Raw genomic sequence first — 23729 nt, forward strand, 5'->3', positions numbered from 1 at the left:
TTGGAAGTCAATTTAAATAAATTTTCAAATATAAAATCATGTTTAATTCTTTATTTAATTTATAAAAATTAAAAAAATTAGATGAAAATAAATTAAAAAAATCTTCATTCATTTTTAAAAATAAAAATATTACAAAAGTGCATACTTAAAAAAATTAAACTATAGTTAAAGTATTACATTATATTAAAAGATTATTTTTTAAATATGCGTGCTTCTAAAATATTATTAATGGCATGTGTAACTCCAACTATTATTGAAAAAATTAAAACTAATTATTTAAATGTTATATAACATTACCCACGTTAAAAATAGGTTAATTAAATTTTTTATTTTATATACTAAAATAAAATACTATAAAAATTTACGTATTAAATTTTGATAAATAAATAAAATAATAAATTTAAATTTAAATGTAAATTTCGCCTTAGGCCAAATTGGACACGCCCTGAACACCACTTGCGAGTTTTCTCCATCCAAGAAATGGTCATTTCAGCAGGATTTTGATCAAAGACATCCCTCAATTCCTAAGAAATAGACTAACTTCTAAATCTTGAACCTGAGTGAAAGTAGTGTTGGTCTCAACCTTCAAACAAAGCACGGTTCTGTTTTCCTACGTGTAAAACCTCAAATAGATAAAGCTATCTTAAACCAAATCTTAAACATTTGTTATGTTTGTGTTCTTCTTCAGTATCACTAGGATCATGAGTGGGTTGTTTGTTTGTCTCTCCTGTGATTGAGAGTTTCTCCATGGCATTTAGGAACTTGCGCAAGTGCTTGATGTACTCTGGGAAAGCCTCAAGGTTGCAATGACCCCCACCCTTAACCCACAAAGGGTCATATTTTTCCTTGGAAAGTTCCCACAATCTTTTTCCATGGGACCAGTCAACGATTTCATCATTAGTTCCCTGCCCATAATACAAAAGCAGACAAACAAACCTACTATTAGCATGAGAAAGTGTGGATTATTTCATCAAAGTTAAGGTGCTTGTATAGTCTAATGAAATCATGAAAAGTGACACAAATCAGAGACCGTAACATCTAATTTTCCAGCTCAAATTTTGTTAAAATGATAGTGATGACTACTATAAATGCTGGGTCTAGTTGGCCTTATCTTATGTGTACTTTGTACAATGGGCTCTTATTGTATGAGTGTGCTTTATCACTTTCCAATACAGGACATTTGCAATTTCATTAAATACAACACAAAACAATCAAAATGATTTCATACTTAGTTGATAAAGATAGCAAATTAAGAAATTCTATATAGAACAATATCTTCATATACCCAAAAAAGTAAAAGGGAGATCTCTTCAGGATAGGAGCCAGAAGAAAGAAACTAATGAGCTTTTTTGAACACTGAAAGAAGCATGTATAATGTAAAACTAATAAGAAAAATAAATAGATGGGAAGATAACCGTACATGTATAACCAAGACTGGACAGTCAACGTGCCTTATTTTGTCTATATTCTGAAATTAATAAAGAGACCTTTGTTAGTACAAAACTCAATGATAAGTACTGCAAGTTTGCTATTGATTAAGAATTATGAAGAACACTGATGGTCAAAACTTACTTTGAATATGTCAAACCAAAATGTCACCTTAACAGGGTATAAGACCCTTATCCCTGAAAGGATGCCACTGTGAAGAACAACACCTCTCAAATTAGGTAACTTAGTAGCCAAATGTATTGTGGGCCCACTACCAACTGATTGACCATACAAAATCAAATCTTCTTGCTTAATGCCATATTCACTCTTCAAACAATCATACACAGCCTCTATGTCATAATATGTGTTGAACTCAGATGGCTATCAAAGTTTGAGAGATAATCACACATAAGATTTCAGGTTAGATCGATTGGTTTGGAGAAAATACAGAATTGAAATGGAATGAACAATCTTGCTTCTTTATATTATATTTCATGGTATACACTCCCAAACCTTAGGGCAAGTGTACAAACCTAGACTTCTGAGCTCAACTCAGGCTTTTCTAAATTTTATTTGTAAACTGCCCAATAAAAAATGACAGAAAAGAATGATGGGGTCACAGAAAGTTATCTGGAGTTTTACTCACCTTACCTGTAGATGCTCCATATCCTGCATAGTCATAGCTGCATTGCAACAAAAAGTGTCAGTAAAATATAGATGCCAAAAGAATCTCACCAATTATACTTCAAAACTGATAGGTACATTAACATCTTATGATCTGTCGGGACGAAAAATATAAAACATTATGTAGCCCCTCCAAAAATAACAAAATGGAAGTTAAGAAAAAATATAATTCATACAAAGTAAAACACAAAACAAACATTTTCTTTTATCATAAATATTTTTCACGAAAGACGAATTTGTTCAAACTGAATAGGATTATCATATGTAACAAAACTCTTCCAAATATTTAATGCACTGGTGTATTCAAAACTCTAACTCAAAATTATTTGATTAAGCTAGAAAAATTCCATGACCTTTCACCTCATTTATTTGACAAAAATTAACTTTTCTTAACATCATGCTCGAAACAGAACCTTCTATCCTTTTCAATATAATAATAATAATAATAATAATATATACAATAGCAGGTTATTGAAGAGGTAAAGCAGTAACACCATATGCACAAATTGTATGTTGTTTGGCCCATTGGGTTTTTCTTCAAATTTCCTCTTAGGCTCTAAATCTAGTCAACTTATAAAACCTTAAGTTTTTTAGAATTTTCGTTCATTGGAAAACTACTTTTATTTGTAAAAGATTTTCTACGATGATATTTAACTCAGCTTCAAACAGAAAAAAAAACATTCGCAAGTCTAAGAAAAAATACATGTACCAAACCTCAGAGGAAGAATGAGTTTTCAATTGAAGACAAGAAATTAAAACACGCAAATTCTGCACAGCAGGTAAAAAAAAAAATCGTGTCACAACTCAATACATATTACATAGACACAACCGAACACAGAAAATTTGACAAAGCAAGTGTGCTTGACTTTCCATTGAGTCGTCTAAAATCAACCAATCATGTTATACTAAAAGAATTAAAGAATTGATTTTATACCAAAATCAATTTTGAATTGGATTTTTTGTTTTGACAATTTATACATTAAACAGAAAATTTTATATTAAGTTTTCTTCCTAATTTTTAAAATAAAAACATCAAAACATTAATAAATTCGTTTCAAAATCATTTCTAATCTAAACATCGATTTTATTTATAATTAATCTTTCACAACTAATTTTAATTCGAAATCAAATTTGGAGGTATATCCAAACATGCACTCAACTTATATCTTGATAATCGGTTATTCACGAGTTTGAATCCAAATCCAACCCATTTGCATATGTAACCGACCCTCTCTCGTATGTATCTTCACATAGCGAGAAACCTTAGAGTCTAGACACCGGATTACCCTCTCTCGTATGTTCATATAGCGAGAAACCTTTGATACTGAATTACCGTAATTTTTTAATGCAAATAAACATGTAAAGAGACGTGACTGACCTCATGATATTGACGCGGAGGTGAGCCCTGAGTTCAAGGAAGAGGTCATGCATCTGTCCCAAGTCAGCGGCGTTGCCATGCGAGTAGAGCAACGTGAACCTCGCAAAAGTGTGCTTCCAGAACGTGGCAACGATCCTGTTCCCGCCCTTCGTCTCCAGAACGTGAGCCACCAGGTCCCTGTCCTCGCTCAAACCCGCACCCGACACCACCACCCTCCCGTCCTGCTCCCGGGAAACCCTGTACGTCGCCGGCTCCGGCGGGAAAAACGCCAATCTCGCCGCCACGCTCCCCGTAACATTGCCCATTCAACAACAACGTGCCAGCTTCGCAATGGTTGCTGAAATTGATATTTCCCTCCTGGATGTCATGCTCCTTTGGTTTTATTATTTATGCAATACGAGTGTGAATTTTTTTTAGAAGGATAATGTTTTCAAGTTTTTAATTGTTAGTGTATTTTTTTGGAGAAGAGGCTATGGAGGAGGTTGTTGATGAGGGTTGGAAATAGAATGATGGGAGGTAGTTTGTTGTTGTGAGATGAGATGAAATGAAACCAAAGGTGGAAATAAGTGAAGAGTGGTGGGAAATAGATCCGACCTAAGCGGATTAGTCGGAGCTGCTTCTGTGATCTCGGATAGGGTGGGGTGGGGTGGACCATTCGCCATTCACCATTCTTTCTCTATCATTGCTGTAGTTCTAACTACCGTCTCACATTGATGGTGAGGTTGGCCAAACAAATTAAATTAATACGAGAAATGTTACATGTATTTACTCCTACTTCCTAGTTTCTAATGTAAGAAACAAATAACTAACAAAACAAAAATAGGTAAAGGGTGGTTACAAGTTTTTATTTTTTAAATATAGTTTTAAAAAACTTTGCGTTTGAGAAAAATGAAATCTTGACTATTTTAAAATATTTTTAAATCTACTTTTAAAATTCTTTAAAAAATTGTAAATTTAGTTTTTAGTTTTAAAAATACATTTCCACTCTCGATCACCCACCAACCACCATTGTAGTTGTTATTAGCATTGTTCTCACTAACATTAATTGATATTATCACTATTACCACTCCACCATTATCACCATTGTCACTGCAACCATTATTGATGCCACAATCACGACAACCACTATTGTGGTTATCGGCATCATTGCCACTAACATCGACACTACAACTAATGTTACAAGTTACAACCACCATCATACTATTGACATCAACACCGCCATCACTATTGCCATTACCATAGGCATTACCAACAACACTAGTTTTGTTGTCACCAATACCTTAATCATCATTGACCCTACAACCACTATTACCAACCACCATTATCCTGTCATCATTACTAGTATCATGATGGTACCAAGCCAATCTCTTGTTTTATTTCTCTTACAGTACAAATGCACAACTAGGGATTTGAGCCTAGCCTCCCTAACCAACCACAGTGATTACTTTCCTCTCCCTAATTCTAGGCAGTCCAACTCTATTTATAGCTGACTGCTAACTGCCTTTAATTGACTTGAACGGTTACAAGGCTAACTAACTAACTGCCTTTAACTAACTTGAACAGTTACAAGACTCACTACTAACAGTTACAAAGCTAACTACTAATTGTAACTGATCTTAGTCAACTACCTAATCCAGGTTTTGGCTGCTCTGGCTGCTCTGGCTGCTGCTCTGATTTCATCTTATACTAGCATGTGTCCTTCCTTCATACACTTGCGTAATCGGTAACCTAACAATACTCTGCCCCAAGAGTGCCACCTTGTCCTCAAGGTAAAATGCAGGAAATTGTTGCTTCATAACATCAACCAATTCCTTCTTTTTCGTCTTCTTCATCTTGTCCTTCTCCCAAAATAAGGACTTCAAATTGTTTATTGGGACATAAATGACTAGGGCCAAATTTCCCATCACAGCGGTAACAAAGTCCTTTTTATGCCCTTTCTTGGAACTCCGCATCTGATAGCCTCCTAAAAGGCCTACCTCTGTATGCCCCAGTGGACTTCACACTATTTGATTCCAAGCTCGAACTCATCTTTCTTGTTTTTTTCGTGGTGCCTTTGTTTCCTGGATCCCACGTTACAGTTCTTGAGGAACTATAACTTCTAGTTTGACCACCTCTATTACCTCCAACATTACCTTTTTCCATTAGTGAATTTTTCTCATCTATCCGTTGTGCATAGTCCATCAATTCAGGGACGGTGTTTACTGAATGCAACTTTAACTCTGCCCTCACCACTTCTTTCAGTCCATTCAGAAATATGCCTTTTCAAATACTCAGGTTCTATTTCTCTCAATGGACCTGCATACAATTCGAACTCCTCGCGATATTCTTCTACTATTCCTTCGTGTTTCAAATTGAGTAGTAACTCGTAAGGGCTTTGGTTCATTGAAGGCTGAAACCGCTGAATCACAACATTCTTGAAATCTATCCAATTAGGGTTTTTCACACAAAATTCCCACCACTGGTACCAGGTTAGTGCCTTTCCTTCCATTGCGACCATGGCTTCTTGGATTCGATCTTCTTCCTCTACACCTTTAATCTCGAAATAGTGTTCCACCTTATTTGTCCAACCAAACACATCTCCTATGTCAAAAATTGGAATCTCAAGTTTCCGCCACTTTACCTCTCGATCGCGATTTTGTTGTTCTGCATGGTCACGATTGTCGCTTTCCTGATCAGTGCTCGACAAGATCCTCACCGCTGCCATTAGCTCTGCCATTTGAGCCTTCATCTCCACTCGCTCAATGCGTTCCTCTTCAAACAATCGCTTCAAACTTGTGACGCCCTCACGTGTGCTCATCATGCCTTCGAACCCTCGCTCCAGAAATTTCACACGCGCATCCATGTTTCCTCCTGTTGAAACCATGAATAGCTTCACGTCTCAGGATCAGAATTTTGCTCTGATACTAGTGATGGTACCAGGCCAATCTCTTGTTTTATTTCTCTTAAAGTTCAAATGCACCACTAGGGATTTGAGCCTAGCCTCCCTAACCAACCACAGTGATTATTTTCCTCTCCCTAATTCTAGGCAGTCCAACTCTATTTATAGCTGACCACTAACTAACTAACTACCTTTAACTGACTTGAACGATTACAAGACTAACTAACTAACTACCTTTAACTAACTTGAACAGTTACAAAGCTAACTACTAACAGTTACAAAGCTAACTACTAACTGTAATTGATCTTAGTTAGCTACCTAATCCAGGTTCTGGCTACTGCTCTGATTTCCTCTTATACTTGCCATGTGTCCTTTCTTCATACACTTGTGTAATCAGTAACCTAACATATCATCACCACAATTATCATTGTCACTATTAGATTAAGAATTGATCTTTGTAAGTATAAACAAGCATGTAGGATTTTTCCAACAATAAGTTAGGTCTAAAATGAATTTTAAGATTTTGTTATTTTAAATGTGAATTATATATTAAACTTTTTTTTTTACCAAAAATGTGATCTTTTAGTGAACATATGTGATTTTTTTTGTCTTACAAAAACTAATAATTAAAAAATTGTTAGTAAGAGTAACTAATAAAAGGAAGGACACTGGTTTGAATTTAAAGATGAAGGAAGAAGAGGGGTGACGTCACCGGTTTGAATTCTGACTGATATTTCCAATAAAAACTAATAAAATTAATAATTATTAATAAAAAATCATAAAAACGAAGTGAGAAGATAAAATTACAGAGTGAATGAAAGAGTCACACACCAAGGCAGCATAGTCATGGAGTTGCTAAGAAATAGAAGAGTGGCGATTGAGATCTGTTAATCAGCATCAATTTGTAAATGTACGATTTAAAAAATTGTGTCTACCCCAGTGATGAAAAATGGATTTAGATTCACGGATATGACAAAAACAAACCCACAATAGGGATATAAAAAAATCTACTAAACGATTTGTGATTTTGAATCTGACTACTAGTATTTATCCAGAAAAAAAAGTCATAGGATTGAATTTTAAGTTACTGCCAATCCCCTCTCAGACTTGTATATATTATTTAATATATTAAATTTAAAATAAAAATATTTTTGGGTAAATAATCATTTTTACCCCTCAATATGTAATTTGCTGATAAAAGCGTTCCTGAAATATGAAAATACAAAATTTAGTTCAAAAGTGCGATAAATATATCCGACTTTTAATTTCTATCCACCACCGTTAATAAAATAGTCTACGTGACACGGAGAGACAACTTTGTCACTGAAATGATTGTCAGCATAGAGACATATTTGTCATAATGTTTTTTTTTTTTTTTTTACTTTTCGTCTTCCCACCAGCTAACAAATGCGTCCGTGAAAGATGAAAATATAAAATTTAGTCCCTTAAAGTATAAAAAGTGCAACAAATATATCCAGCGTTAATAATAGATTGCAACTAATTATTATTATTATTATTATTATTATTATTATTATGTGTTTGTGATTTACTGCTCTTATTCATTTAGTACTTATACAATATATTTTTTAAATTTCCTTTTAATATATATATATATATATATATATATATATATATATTATTTTGATTTCCTTGTCAAATCTTAATCTTTGCAGTTAAATTTTTTTTATCTTATATCTTATTGTTTTATCAAATTTCTACTAAATTTTCCACTTTTAATCTTCAAAATTATTTCATATCCCAATTCCAACTTAAGTACCCTTATATTTAGATGGAAAATAATATGTCAGATAGTCTTGAGTAGAAAAAACACAACCGGTCCTGAGACCAAATTTATTTATTTATTTATTTTAAAAAAGGATTTAATCAATTATGTTTTTTAAAAAAAGTCTCACAAAATTTAAACTAGATAAAGTTAAAGTGGAATTATAAGTCTTTTTCTTAATCAATAAAATGTATATATATACCTCAAATATGAAAGAATCCCTGGATAAATCTTATTAGCTTCCACTCGAGATAGCACTTATCATACGTAATATGAATGAAATGAAAACAATTATTAACAAATAAAGAATCCAAATAAATTTAAATAAAAAATATATAATAATGTTCAAACTAATACAGAGGTTAACTTAAAAAAAAAACTAACGCATAGGTTTATTATTTGTCTTTGGAACGTAGAGTTGTATCTCTCACTAGTTTGGGGGCTGCAACGACCTTGCATTCCATTTGACATACTGTCACAGAGTACTAATAAAAATTAATAATTAATTGAAGAAACAAAAAATTTCAAGAAATAAAAGACTTTCATTTTCTTTAAATGGTAACTTAATTTTTTTATATCATAAAACTAAAGAAATTTATTTTATTTTGAAAAATAAGTAGTTATATTGATTAATTAAAAAACTAATTAACAATTTGATAGATGAATAAATAGATAGATAATTAAAGTATAAGAGTTTAAATCTTAATTTGTATTTTACTGATTTTTTTAATCCATTTTTCCCTAGCTTCTTTCCTATACTATTTATTATTAACGTCCAAGTATATTTATCGCACTTTTTATCCTCTCGGGGACTAAATCACGTTGACAATTATTTCAATGAAAAATTTGTCCCTCTGTGTCACGTATGCTGTTTTATTAATGGTAATGGACGAAAGTTAACGCTAAGCTATATTTGTCGCATTTTTTACACTCCCAGGGACTAAATTTTATATTTTTATCTTTCAGCGATACATTTATTAACAAATTACACATTAAGGGAAAAAGTAACTATTTACACAATATTTTTTTTATTGAATTAAATTTTTCATAAGCTTGTTTCATGTTATATTTACAATTAGATTAATATGTTATTGGTCTGAATCAAATTAGGCTTAATCCTTTAAATAAAGTCTTAACTTTTTATATGTAATTTTAGGATTGACATAACATTTTGTTTTTCAATCTTATACAAAAATGTATCAAGGTAAATTAATTGGTAAAGAAACTCATGGTCCGACTTAACTAATTGAAAGTTCATGGGATATGAGGTTTCTCAAAAATCATGACAGTTGTTTTCGATTTTGAATAGTTTTTTTCATAATTCTTCAGTTTATCAAGGAAAAAAAGATTCGGATTAACAAAAAATTTGATTGAATGATAATTAAAACTTAACCTTAACCCATTAAGCACTCGTGTCTAATTAATTAATTTTTTAAATGTGTAATCGGATTTTTGTAACAAAAATAGAAAAAAAAAAACCTACAACTCAACTAGTAGTCTTTCTATTTAATAATATTCAATTATAAACGGGTTTGAAAGTGCTTAGCTGCAGCCCGCGACTGATTCAAAAGAGTGTGAGCGTAAGCGTAACAGAAGAAGAGACACAATTAAGGGGACATGGGATTAACTCGATGGCTATAACATAATTAGTTGTATTTTATTAATATTTATGCACAGGAATATAAATGATCTAAACTATTCATCTGATTTCCACTATTTAAATTTTTGATTAAGTTTATTTGTTTAACTAAATACAGCAATTCAAGTTTTGATTAAGCTCAATTATTTAAATAATTTAAGTACAAACTTAATAAGTTTGGCATTAATAACTTAAGTACTAATAACAATAATTGATACAAGGAATAATCATTTGTGTCTTTTAATCAAGTGATCCAAATTTAAAATTTAATCTTGAATATAAAATAAATTATGTGAAGGAACTACTCATTGTATTGTATGTACGCTCACAACAATCAAGATTAGTCTTTATTTTCTGCGAAAATTATTTGATATCCATACCATAATAAAAAAAAACAAATACAGTAAAAAGAATTTAACTGATGAAATTAAAACCTAACCAAAGAAAGTGACGGGATTGCTCCCAATCTGTTTTCCTCTGGTTCACATACATACTCTTCCTTCTCGTCTTGCAATTAACCCTCCTTCGTAGTTCAAGTCGCAACACCTGTTTTACTTATTCATTTACATCTCAGCACCTATGCTACTACATTGTTTACATCTCGAACTTTCTTTCCCTTTTCCCATTTTCTTTCACAAGTACATGTGTAGTTGCATCTGTTATTTTAAAATCTGAGATATCATTTCTGACTTGGTCTACCATATTGCTGAAGAATATTTCCAATTTTCAATGATAATTATTATTGGTTGATAAAATTATAAACAAGTTAAACAACTCAAACTCAAGCCCAGGATTTCAGTTAACCTTGTCTAAATGAATTATTTAAGTTTGAACCACTTATTTTTAAAATAAATCAAGCTTAAATTTTCTGTAGCCCCCACTTGTTTACACATCTACTTCTGAGTAACTACTACTGATTACATAATATACAGTAACTTGGGACTATTTTAAGAGAGCTTATAAAATGAAATAATACAAAATATCATCGGAACAGGTCATGGAGTGTTAAGCTGCATTCTATCAGGTCCTAGAATTCCGTAGAGGATAGATATGAACCAAAATTTTCATCACTATTGGTCGGATGAATTGAATGTGACATTTTGGTGTACATAATTGTTGCTTTCGTCGACATATATATCTGCAAACAGCGACGTCCTACATTTTAAATCAGCGACATTGTCCTAAAAAACTAATCTTTCGACTTCACTAGTTGACTTCAGCAGAGATTCTCACTGGTGACAATGGCAACTTAAGCAAAGGAAATTAGCAATTCCTTTAATTCATGTTTTCAAAGTCCACATGACTACTTCCAAGAAATTGTTGTCACTAGTAATAAAAACACACCTGTGCCTTATAGACGTTTACTATTAGCATGTTGTTTGCTTCTCCGTTTGTACAAAACCGATTCACATAAATCCGAAGCAATTACACATAGCTTCTGCGTATTTTAAATATCAGACGTGGTGAGAGAAGGTTGAAAACTAGACGACTAGTAATTGTTTGTCCATCTCTAATATAATCGCTACACTGTATAACTTCCTCTCATGGTCTCCAGAATTACAATTGCCCTTGTTCTTTTTGAATTTCTTCTCTGCCAAGAGTTTGAACCTTTAAAAGCACAAACATGGCTACAAGCTGGTTATTGGTATTCTGGGAGTGGATTTCCTGTTTCAGACATCAACTCTGCTCTTTATACTCACCTGATATGTGCTTTTGCTGAATTGAACTCTTCCACATATGAGCTCTATGTCTCCCCAGAAGATGAGCAATCATTCTCTTCATTCACAACTACTGTCAAACAAAAGAATCCATCCATCACTACACTGCTGTCAATTGCAGGTGGAAATGGTAACGACACTGTCTTATCATTAATGGTAAGCAAAGACTCTTCAAGGAAATATTTCATTCAGTCTTCAATAAGAATAGCCAGGCTTTATGGTTTTCAAGGCCTGGACCTGTCATGGGTTCCTGAAACAATTTCTGACATGAACAACATGGGAAGGCTTTTTGAGGAGTGGAGGGCAGCTGCAAAATCTGAGGCAGCAAACGATAGCACTCAAGTGTTGATCTTAACGGCAGCTGTTCATTTTAGACCAGGTTTGGATTCCGCTTCTTACCCAGTGGAGTCTATTCAAAATAACTTGAATTGGGTACATATTTTGACTTACGACTACCACATGCCTCAGTTGGCAAATTTCACTGCTGCCCATGCAGCCTTATATGATCCTTCAAGTTCTGTAAACACAGACAATGGTATCAAGGAATGGATTGGTAGTGGAGTAACGGCTAGCAAGTTGGTTTTGGGGTTGCCTTTCTATGGATATGCCTGGAATCTTAGGAACCCAGAGGATAATGCAATAGGTGCATCAGCAACAGGTCCAGCAATTGGAAAAAGTGGAGCTATGAACTATAAGGACATCAAGGCTTATATTCAACGATATGGAGGCCATGTCAAGTACAATGCTACTTATGTAGTTAATTACTTCTCCAATGGATCGACTTGGATAGGTTATGATGATGTTGAGGTTGTCAAAATGAAGGTTTCTTATGCAAGGGAAAATAAGTTACTTGGCTATGCTGTGTGGCAAGTTCCTTATGATGACAATTGGGTTCTTTCTAGTGCTGCAGGTAAAGATGTTACTGATGCTTGCTTAAGATTTGTGAAAACTTAGTTCTAATCCATAATTATTTTTTGAATACATTTGCTCAATGCATAGAAAGTGTTTTGTTTGCTGTGTTGTTCTAATATTCTTACTAAGAGTAAAGCTACGTCTAATGTCTATTAGCAGCAGGATGTCAGTAACTTTTAACATGAAACTGTGTAAACCTTTTACCTTCAAGCTTGGTGATAAGATCGCGAGTTTCTAGCCAACCTCAGATACAATTGAGATTGTTTATTTTCTTTGTGCAAAATAAGAACCTTAAGATTATTAATATATTATGCTGCTATGTAAGTAGAAATAGCCATTTCACATATACTGCACCTTTTTCTTCAAGAGAAATTCAGTCAATGTTGCATTTTACTGATATCCTTAATACAGTAAGTTAATACTCGAAACAGGTAAATATTTGTAGAGTTTCCCTTCAAAGACCCGTTGAAAATGGTCATGCATAGATAGACAATGCCAGCTGAGCATAGTACAGGACATTTTTTGATTTTGTTGGTCTCGGGACTCATAATTCATGAGCCAATCACTAATCCAAATATTGGAAATAAAATATGGAACTGGCTTACGTAAACAGTAATTAAAGTACATGCTCCTACGAGGAGTTTTAATTTCATAAGTATGTGCCATAACATTTAATGCTAATAATTTATATCGTGGATAATGTTTCAGCTGAACATGTTGACCAAAATGGACGCAATAGTTGGCGATTATTAGTGATCATTTTGATCATAACTGCTATGTCTGTTATCCTATTAGGCATCTTAATTTACTACTTAAGGAGGAGATTTCCCAAATCAACAGGTAACTTCTTCGGCTACATTTATTTCCCATTTATAATTATTGTATCCATATTGCAAAATATCGGTTATGCTTACAGTTGAGTAACTGATTTTAGTTTGTATAACTGCTCATTAATCTGTTAGCAGCAGTAATTTTAAGTACTTTGAACAATGTGAATAAAGACGCTTCAAGACTTTTCCACAGCAACGCACCTGATTTACAAGTATTCAGCTTTTCTGATATTGAGCAGGCCACGGATAGATTCTCAATTGAAAATAAAGTTGGCCAGGGGGGCTATGGTCCTGTTTACAAGGTACAATATTAATTAAACAACCTTACGGTAATAGTATCTGATCCTGAACTAATTCAGAGTATCACTGTTACTGCCCAATTCCTATTGGCAGCCCAAAAGAAATGTTATTAGTTTCTTTTATTAAACATAGGAATAACAATCGGAAATAGGTTCTAGAATGGGTTTCATAGAAATTGTTAGGACTCTGGTTTGGCCTTTCGGCTTGCTTTTAGGGGTGTATGTAGCAGCTAGGTGTTAGTAACATGTAGCTTATACAAACCTACTGTATTGCTTTGAGTAGAGAATAATGGATTCAGAATTTGGTTTTTATTTCTTTTCCTCCTATTTTCTATGAAGTTCTCCCTTACTCAAAAAGGGCCATGTATCAATGACATTGAAAAACATATTAATGGGGAGGAAAATAGAATGAACTGTAATCTAGTCTCTATCACTCAGACCAATACATGTTGGTTGCTGGAACCCCTTTATAGTGAACTTTTCGCAATCTCTATTTCAAGTTGGTAATTACAAAGTAGTGGAGAGAAAAGAAATGCATATTCTAAAATTACCTTATCTACTCAAAGGTAAGAAATTCACTATATAAAAGTGCCTATTTGTTCAGGGCATCCTATCAAACCGTCAAGAAGTAGCTGTGAAAAAACTATCAAAAGCCTCTACACAAGGATTTGAAGAATTCAAAAATGAGGTGATGCTAACTGCACGACTCCAGCATGTGAATCTTGTTCGGCTTTTGGGTTTCTACATTGATGGAGAACAACAAATGTTAGTCTACGAGTACATGCCAAACAAAAGCCTGGATTCCTATCTATTTGGTCAGAAATCTTCACATTTCTACATTTTACATTTAGTGAATATGCAGTATGATCTTAACTTTAGGACATTAAAATCTGAATAAACTCTACTGACCACTTACCCCATGTTAATTGCTCACCCTTTTGCAGGAATGTCTCCTGCTTATTATGCTAACTGACAGAGATATCTACATTCATATTTTTGTTAATTGTCATGAACCTACTATCCCAAAAAGCCTTCTGTTTATTATGATAACTGACAGAGAATTGTCATGAACCAACTATCCTAAAAGCTTAAGCTAAGATAAGAGACATTAGTGTTTTTATCATACATCTAAAATGCGCCCGCATTGCATGAGAGTCTTTTGGAGTTGAAACATGAATAATATTAATATGTCATGCACCAATCATCTCAAAAGCTTAAAGTCGTTAGGTAAGGCTGTTTAAAAGTAGTTGGTTCATACACTTGAACGGTTTTTTTTTTGACAGATACTTGAATGGTTAATTTTACATACATAACAAGAATTATATTGATTTTGTGGATATTCTTCACAATAAGTTGTCACAAGAATAGTTGGAACTAGCCCAATCAGTTTTAACTAGCCTAACTTCAACATGATTCTAAAATGAGCATCAAGCGACTAGCACCAAAGAGGGAAATCTACTCTTTAGCAATGGATTCCCAAGCTACTCTGAAAATCACTTGGAAGATAGAAATGGTTTGAAAAATTAAATGATTGTCAAAAAGAAAAGCTCTAGATGAAAAACCGTAAAGAATGTGAGAGGTATAAGAGGCTTGAGAGTGTAATCTAATTGTTTTTTTTTTTTTAGGTAAAAGGGTCCCCGGTACAATTTCCTAGCACATTTATACTACAATTTAACAACATAAATTGGAAGAACTGCCTAAGTCGTGCATGATGCCTCTAACTGCCAATATCCATTCCATTTGGCTGACTTCGGCAAGCTTTCCAACTCAATTCCCAGAATTCAGCTAGCTTTGGTGGGAACCAACTTTAAACACTTTGGCTACCACACTTCCTGTTCTCTAGGCATGCAAACCAATTGCAACGGCCATCTCCTTCAAATTTTAAATCGTGCTTGCCACCTATCAAGCTCTTACTTTTAAGGAACCACTATCTTTGCATTCGCACCAAGATTTGAACATAGGTTCTTATCCGCAAACATTGTATCCTTCCAATCCAAATGGCAACAACAAAAGCTAATTTAAAATTACAAGCTAGCCCACAGATCTGAGAGATCGTCTATCCATAAATTCAGCTGGCATCTTTTGCACCATATCTTGTTTAGTTGAATTTGTTCAGCCACCATAAGACAAATAAATTTCCATTTTCGGCTAAACATTAAACCCTTGGTCCTTTGGCTAAACACTTATACTTCAGGAATTTAGCCTATACGAATTAGGGTGCCAGCACATTCAATCAATGAAAAATTATGAAAGGATTAAATTGATCAAAGTTAACCGTTTTGAACATACGATCAAATTGTTCTGCCTAACCATTTTGGAACAAATGATTTTCCTCTTAATTGTTAAGTGATTTTGACACAGATCCTATTAGACGGTACCTTCTGGATTGGAGAAAACGCATATACATCATTGAGGGAATTACTCAAGGGCTTCTTTATCTACAAGAATATTCTAGATTGACAATAATCCATAGAGACATAAAAGCTAGCAATATTTTGTTAGACAATGAGATGAAACCAAAAATCTCCGACTTTGGTATGGCAAGAATATTTAGAAAAGACGAACTTGAAGCAAACACTAGTAAAATTGTTGGAACATAGTAAGTATATTAAATCCTACTCCATGATTTGAAACTTCCTCTTGAGTCTTTCGTGACTATTCTTCAAATTATTAATACATCATGTTGCTTTATTCATCTGATGCAGTGGTTATGTTTCTCCTGAATATGCTATGAAAGGTTTATACTCAACCAAATCCGATGTGTACAGCTTTGGAGTTCTACTTCTACAAATTGTAAGTGGCAGGAGGACAGCATGCTTTTATGGTGAACATGAAAATTTAAACCTCATGGAGTATGTAAGTAATTTTTGTAACTTTTGGTTTAAGTAGTGGAGAGTTTGCTTTCACCATGGTGGTAAATTACATATATATATATATATATATATATATATATATATAGATATATATATATATATATATATTATTTATTTTTATTTTTATTTTTTCATTTTTAAGGCTTATGAGCTATGGAAAGAAGGAAAAGGCATGGAATTTGCTGATCCTTCACTGGATGACTCACATTCGACGTGTAAATTATTGAGGTGCATGCAAATAGCTTTACTATGTGTGCAGGAAGATGCAAATGATAGGCCGACTGTGAAGGAAATTTCTTCAATGTTGAAAAGTGACACTATTCTGATAATTCCCCAAAAGCCAGCGTTTTCCATAAACAGAGATGAGAAGAAACCCAATAAATTTATTATGCATGAAGAAAAATGTTCAATTAATGATGCAACAATATCACAAGTTGTAGCTCGATAGTATTGTAAAATTTGTTTAGGACAAAAGACAAATAATTCTCCTTCCTTTTACCCTTGAAAAAGTAATTTCATCTTCAGTTCAGTTTAATATTCGTCATTGTCTTTTATTACAGTTCAGTTTAATTTTCTTTTTTGGCAGAATCCCAACGGCTATTTTAACACCTTTGAAACATTAATATTATTTCTTTGTAATCAAATAGAGACTGAGGAACCCAAACATTAATATGAAATGCAGAACTGTTTTGAAAAAGGGCCTCTTAGTTTCCAAAACTGCCTTTCAGATAGGTTTGGACAGAAGAGTTTCCAAAACATTGGTGGTGGATTGAAGAGGTGGTCATCAGTGACATGCATATTTGTCGATAAACATAAAAAAAAACTCCAAATTCACCAAAACCGCATCTCATGATTCACCAAGTACACACAAAGATTAAGAACAATTGGAACCCAATTAAAAAATTGGGAAAAAATAGACAAACGACATTACATTGAGACAGAGATGCCAAGCTCTCACTCCCTTAGGATTATATCATTAGCAGCTTCAAGCTCTTTGTAATGCTTTGCGTTTTCTGCGGAAATGGAAGGGTTGCCCCAGTTGATTGCAAATTGAAATGATGGAAGATTCAGGTTTCGAGAGGAAAAAATGAAAGAGTTTCATTTTAAGAAGAAAGAAGAATGAACGAAAGAGACCTTATGTTGAAGCGAAAGATGCTACAGCGGTGACTACAAGTGGCGACACTGTAAAAAAATTGAACGGTGAAGACTTGTGAATTCGAACACAGGATATCATATTCATCTTCGTCAGTGTTCGATTAGCATTACGGAGAGAGTAGAACTAATGTAGCTCGATGTAGAGCTTATAGGCCTTGGATCTTCTTCGTCAATGGAGTCCTTTGCTTCTTGAAGATCAATGACAGTGGAATGGAAAAAAAAGGAAAGGTGATTGGAGATGTCATTTCAATGAGAAGATGGGTCAAGAACAAGCACACCACCATAGGAAACTATGGATAAGAGCTTGAATGTAGGAGAAGATGAGTAGAGGGAGAAAGAGAAAGGGGAATAAAATTTTGAGAGAGAGAAGAGGGAGAATGAGGTCTGAACTTTAAATTCTAATTTCTCAAATGACCAAAGTTCCAAAATGTACACACAAAGCCTCTATTTATAGCCTAAGTGTCACACAAAATTGGAGGGAATTTTGAATTTCTATTCAAATTTCACTTGAATTTGAACTTGAATTTGTGGAGCCAACATTTCACTAATTATGATTAGTGAATTTCAGCTATGGTTCAGCCCACTAATCCAAGATCAAATTCAAGATTCTCTACTAAGTGTGTTTAGGTGTCATGAGGCATGTAAAACATGAAGGACATGCACAAAGGGTGTGATGGAAGCTTGCTTGTGGAGCTTCTATGGAGGCTGGATCTTTGAGCTTCAATGAGGTTCTTCAATGGTGATTTTACACCATGGAGATGCAGCGGAAGGCAAAGGAGAAAAGGAGAGAGGAGGCACCATCCACTAGGGAATAAGCCAAGGAAGAAGGAGCTTCACCACCAAGAATTGCCTTAGATAAGAAGCTTGAAGAGGATGCTTTAATGGAGGAAAAGAAAGAGAGAAGGGGGGAGCACGAAATTGAAGGAATAAAAGAGGGAGAGAAGTGGAACTTTGAAGTCTATCTCATAAGACTTTCATTCATCAAAGTTACAACAAGTGTTACACATGCTTCTATTTATAGACTAGGTAGTTTCCTTGAGAAGTTTTATTGAGAAAACTTCTTTGAGAAGCTTCTTTGAGAAAACTTCCTTGAGAAGCTAGAGCTTAGCTACACACACCCCTCTAATAAATAAGCTCACCTCCTTGAGAAGCTTCCTTGAGAAGATTCCTAAAGAAGCTAGAGCTTAACTGCACACACCTCTCTAATAGTTAAGCTCACCTCCTTGAGATGAAAAGCTAGAGCTTAGCTACACACCCCTTATAATAGCTAAGTTCACCCCCATTCCAAAAATACATGAAAATAAAAAAAAGTCCATACTACAAAGACTACTCAAAATGCCCTGAAATACAAGGCTAAAACCCTATACTACTAGAATAGCTAAAATACAAGGCCCAAAAGAAGAAAAAACCTATTCTAATATTTACAAAGAAGAGTGGATCCAACCTTGACCCATGGGCTGAAAAATCTACCCTAAGGTTCACGAGAACCCTAGGGCCTTCTTTAGTAGCTTTAGCCCAATCCTCTTGGAGTCTTCTATCCAATACCCTTGGGAGGTAGGATTACATCAGGGTGACTATATGATGTGGCAATGAGGTGCAGCAAGCAAATGCTCGCCTCCCCCTTAGGTTGGACCAAAATTTAAATGGATTGGGCTTCTCCCAATTCAATTAATTTTCTCACCAACACACACATCAAATAGTACACTTAATGCATATGAAATTACAAAACTATCCCTAATACAAAAACTAGTCTAGGTTCCCTAAAATATAAGGGCTGAAAAATCATACATTACTAGGTTACCCTAAACTTGTGGAGTATCGTTCCTACACTATAGAGTCCTAAATACGAGACCAAGAAAATAATGAAACCCTAATCTAATATATACAAAGATAAGTGAGTTTATACTTAGTCCATGAGCCCAAAATCTACCCTAAGGCTCATGAGAATCCTAGGACCTTCTCCTGCATCTCTGACCTAATCTTCCTGAAGTCTCCTAGCCATGACTTTGGTTATGGGTCCCCTCCTTGGGAGGATTGCATCATCCCCTCCCTCTTGAAGAGGATTTGTCCTCAAATTTGCCATCCCCTCATTATCTAAATCAGCTACACCTATAAAAGGAACCGAATTAGTAATGTTAAAGGTGTTGCTAACTCCATACTTATATGGAAGGTCTAGTCTATCAGCATTGTTGTTGATCCTCTCCAAGACCTGAAAAGGGCCATCACCTCTAGGGCTAGGTTTGGACCTTCTCTTAGTAGGAAATCTATCCATCCTAAGATAGAGCCAAACCTAATCTCCTTCATTAAGCACCAACTCCTTCCTTCTTCTATTGCCTTTAATTGCATATGTACACCTTTATTTGGTTCCTAACTCTCTCATGTAATTTCTTCTCAAACTCTAACCTAGATATCCCTTCTTTATGTATAAAAGAAGTGTTAAGTAGAAGAGGAATTAGGTCCAAAGGTGTGAAAGTATTGAACCCATAGACAACCTCAAAAGATGAATGCCTAGTAGTTCTATGAACCCCCCTATTATAGGCAAACTCCACATGAGGAAGGTACTCATCCCAAGACTTGTCATTGCCTTTTAGGAGAGCCCTTAACAATGTGGGTAAAGATCTATTCACTACCTATGTCTGCCCATCAGTTTGTGGGTGACAAGTGGTGGAGAAAAGGAGGTTAGTTCCTAGCTTAGCCCATAAAGTTTTCCAAAAATGGCTAAGGAACTTAGCATCTCTATTAGACACAATAGTCTTAGGCAAATCATGAAGCCTCATAACTTCTCTAAAGAAGAGTCTTGATATGTGACTAGAATCATCTACCTTGTGGCATGGTATGAAATGTGTCATCTTGCTAAACCTATCCACCACCACAAAGATAGAGTCTACACCCCTCTGGGTCCTAGGAAGCCCAAAGACAAAGTCCATACTAATATCTACCCAGGGTGCAGATGGAATGGATAAGGGTGTGTATAGCCCATGAGGCATCACCCTAGACTTGGCTTGTAATTAAACCACACACCTACTGCAATACCTATGAACATCTTTTTTCATATGGGGCCAAAAGAATTTTTCCTTGAGGAAGACAAGAGTCTTATCAATTCCAAAATGCCCCATTAGCTCACCCTCATGCCTCTTTTTGACCAACAACTTTCTAATGGATCCTTGGGGTATACAAAGTCTTCCCTCCTTCAATAAATAGCCCTTAGCAATGTAGAATCCATCTTGGGACTTGTGCCCATAGCTAGCATAGATGGGAGAGAAGTACTCATTAGAAACATAGAATTCCCTTATGTTATCAAATCCTAAAATTTGAGCTCCAAAGGAAGAAAGCAATGTGTGTCTCCTAGAAAGAGCATCTGCAACCACATTGGTATTTCCCTTTTCATATTTGATAACATATGGAAATTGTTCTAGGAACTCTACCCATTTTGCGTGCCTCTTGTTTAACTTGCATTACCCTCTAATGTACTTAAGTGATTCATGATCACTATGAATAACAAACTCCTTGGAAACAAGGTAATGCTCCCAAGTTTGGAGGGATATAACTAAGGCATAAAGCTCCTTATCATATGAAGTTTCTCACTAACGTAAGCAATAGGGTGACCACCCTATAACAACACAACTCCCACACCTACACCAGAGGCATCACACTATAGCTCAAAAGTTTTAGAAAAGTCAGGGAGAGCTAGAACAGGTGCCTTGGTGAACATTTATTTGAGCAAAGCAAAGACTTGCTCTTGTCTTTCACCCCATGTGAATGCCACATTCTTCTTCACCAATTCATTGAGTGGCAAAGCAAGTACAGAGAAATTAGGAACAAACCTTCTATAGAAGCTTGCCAACTCATGGAAGCTCCTAATATCTCCTACACTTTTTGGGGTAGGCCACTCTTGGATGGCCTTGATTTTCTTAGGGTCCACATGGAACCCATTTTTGCTAACCACAAAACCTAAGAAGACTACACTATCGACACAAAAGGTGCATTTATCTATATTAGCAAAGAGAGTGTGTTTCTTAAGAACCAAAAGAACTTGCCTTAGATGTCCTAAGTGATCATCTAGGTCCCTACTATAGACTAAGATATCATCAAAATAAACAACTACAAACCTAGCTATGAACTCCTTTAGGATATGATTCATTAGTATCATGAAGGTGCTTGATGCATTAGTGAGCCCAAAAGGCATCACTAGCCACTCATACAACCCAAACTTGGTCTTGAAAGCCGTTTTCCACTCATCACCTTCTCTCATCCTTATTTGGTGATAACCAATTTTAATATCAATTTTGGAAAATATGTTTGCACCATGCAACTCATTAAGCCTAGGAATGGGGTGCCTATACTTCATAGTTATGTTATTGATGGCCCTACAATCTGTACACCACTTTTTCCTTCTTCTTGACCTTTGAAGCTAAGGTCTTACTGTCCTTTTTTTTTCTTTTGTTTTTCTAACTTTGTCTCATCCCTCTTGTCCTTCATTGTAAGTTGATGCTTAGCTACCTGTGAAGGTCTTTAAGGATGTAACACAAATTTAGTGCCAAGATGGGTGAGGGTAATCTCATTAGTTAGGCCATTGTAAATGATCTTCCTATCAAATTGCCATGGCCTTTCTAAGAGAATATGCCCCGCCTCTATGTGAACCTATATCACAAATAACCTCATCCTTATATGTCCAAATGGAGAAAGGTACCTTCACTTGTTGGTTAACTATCATTTCCCCTTGCTCATTGACCCATTGAAGTTTATAAGGTTTTTGGGTGGGAAATGATAGTGAGTTTCAACTTGGAAACTAATCTTGTGCTACAACAATTGCAACAAGATCCATTATCTAGAATGAGAGAAAAAAATTTATCTAAAATTTTTCATCTTGTATGAAAGATGTTCTCTCTTTGGGATTGGGATAGATCACAAGATTGGCATCCAAGGAGCCTTCTAACCATTAGGAGGTCATCTTCTTCATAGGGTTAGACTTCTTCACTAAACTCTTCACCCTTTACTTCATCTTCACTTCCACTACAAGAAGGAGAAGAAGTATTCTCCTCTTGACTACTATAAATGTCTTGACCCCTCATAATCATGGTTTTCTTTGTGGGGCATTGAGAGGAAATATGACATCTTCCAAGACATATGAAGCATTTAATATTGTTGTCTATATTCTTTGACACTCATACTCCCTTTTCTAAGCCTTTGGAGCTTGTCCATAAGCTCCCTGTCATAGTAGGAGGGAATGTGCCTCTTTCTAACGACACTCTTAAGATCATTCCAATACTCTACTAGAGGATCCCCATGAATCCTTCTTTCCCTAACAAGGAAAGTCCACCAACAGAGGACATACCCTTGGAATCTAAGGGTAGCCAATGGAACTTTTTTCTCTTCACTAATATGATGGCAAGCAAAGAGTTGTTCAACCTTCATTTTCCAATCTAGGTAGGCCTCAACATTATCTTTTTCATGGAAATATGGGAGGCTAATGCTAACATCTGGAGACCTTCTATACTTTTCTCTTCTTTAGGAGTAAGGTCTAGTATGGGACCTATTTACAAGACTCATGACTACCATAGGAAGCATTTCTTCCTCTTCTTAATTCTTTCATAATTTTTTTCTTTTTTCCTCTCTTATTTTCTCTCTTTCATCTTGACTTATTTCTTCCACTCGATTTTCCTTTTTCTTTTCTCTCTTGTTTTTCTTTCCACAATTTAAGGGATCTCAACTCATATAATATCCTATATGAGGGGTCCTTAGGAGTAGAACCCTCACCATTAACACTAGATGAAGAATGAAGACTCATGTTGGTTCCTAAGTTGTGGTTCTTTCTTGTTGGGGGTTTGAAAACAAAAGGTAAAAGAAAATATGGTTGAAACAAGCCAAAATAAACACTAAAAAAGGTGTGAAAGATAAGGTAAAAAGTAATTGGTAAAAAGCAAACTATCTAGGCAGTTTGACAATGGAAGGCAAAGGAAATTTAAAGCAAGCTATATAGTTTCCTATGTGAAGGCTTGGATGATCCCAACTAGCTCTTCACTTAGTCTACGTGGTTTACACTAAGCTATTACACACAAATAGAGGTTTGGGTGGTCTCTTGGAGACTCCCTATACACCCTTGAATAATGTCCAAATACAAGGAACCACAATAGAAAAAATTCAGCACAAAT

General features: G+C 34.8%; 2 protein-coding genes across 3 annotated transcripts; one reads left to right on the plus strand and one right to left on the minus strand.

Annotated features, from left to right (window-relative positions):
- Positions 1 to 381: 381 nt before the first annotated feature.
- Positions 382 to 4204, minus strand: LOC114404098 (alpha/beta hydrolase domain-containing protein 17B-like). The gene is made up of 5 exons (XM_028367210.1): positions 3491 to 4204; positions 2075 to 2111; positions 1573 to 1809; positions 1421 to 1468; positions 382 to 905 (listed from the first exon to the last, which is right to left on the minus strand). Exons 1-5 carry the CDS (start codon positions 3793 to 3795, stop codon positions 639 to 641), a joined length of 894 nt encoding a protein of 297 aa, XP_028223011.1. The 5' UTR covers positions 3796 to 4204; the 3' UTR covers positions 382 to 638.
- Positions 4205 to 11110: 6906 nt separating this feature from the next.
- LOC114404101 (cysteine-rich receptor-like protein kinase 19) lies at positions 11111 to 16961 on the plus strand. 2 transcript variants are annotated; one of them, XM_028367211.1, is made up of 7 exons: positions 11111 to 12418; positions 13129 to 13260; positions 13383 to 13552; positions 14154 to 14364; positions 15911 to 16148; positions 16255 to 16405; positions 16565 to 16961. In XM_028367211.1, the coding sequence occupies exons 1-7, from the start codon at positions 11335 to 11337 to the stop codon at positions 16868 to 16870; spliced, it is 2292 nt and encodes a 763-aa protein (XP_028223012.1). In that variant the 5' UTR covers positions 11111 to 11334; the 3' UTR covers positions 16871 to 16961. The 2 variants fall into 2 exon arrangements, with proteins under 2 accessions (XP_028223012.1, XP_028223013.1); XM_028367212.1 differs by having other exon boundaries at positions 13386 to 13552.
- Positions 16962 to 23729: the final 6768 nt, after the last annotated feature.

Source organism: Glycine soja, unplaced genomic scaffold (genome assembly GCF_004193775.1).
Source record: "Glycine soja cultivar W05 unplaced genomic scaffold, ASM419377v2 Super-Scaffold_81, whole genome shotgun sequence".
Taxonomy (NCBI): Eukaryota; Viridiplantae; Streptophyta; class Magnoliopsida; order Fabales; family Fabaceae; genus Glycine; species Glycine soja.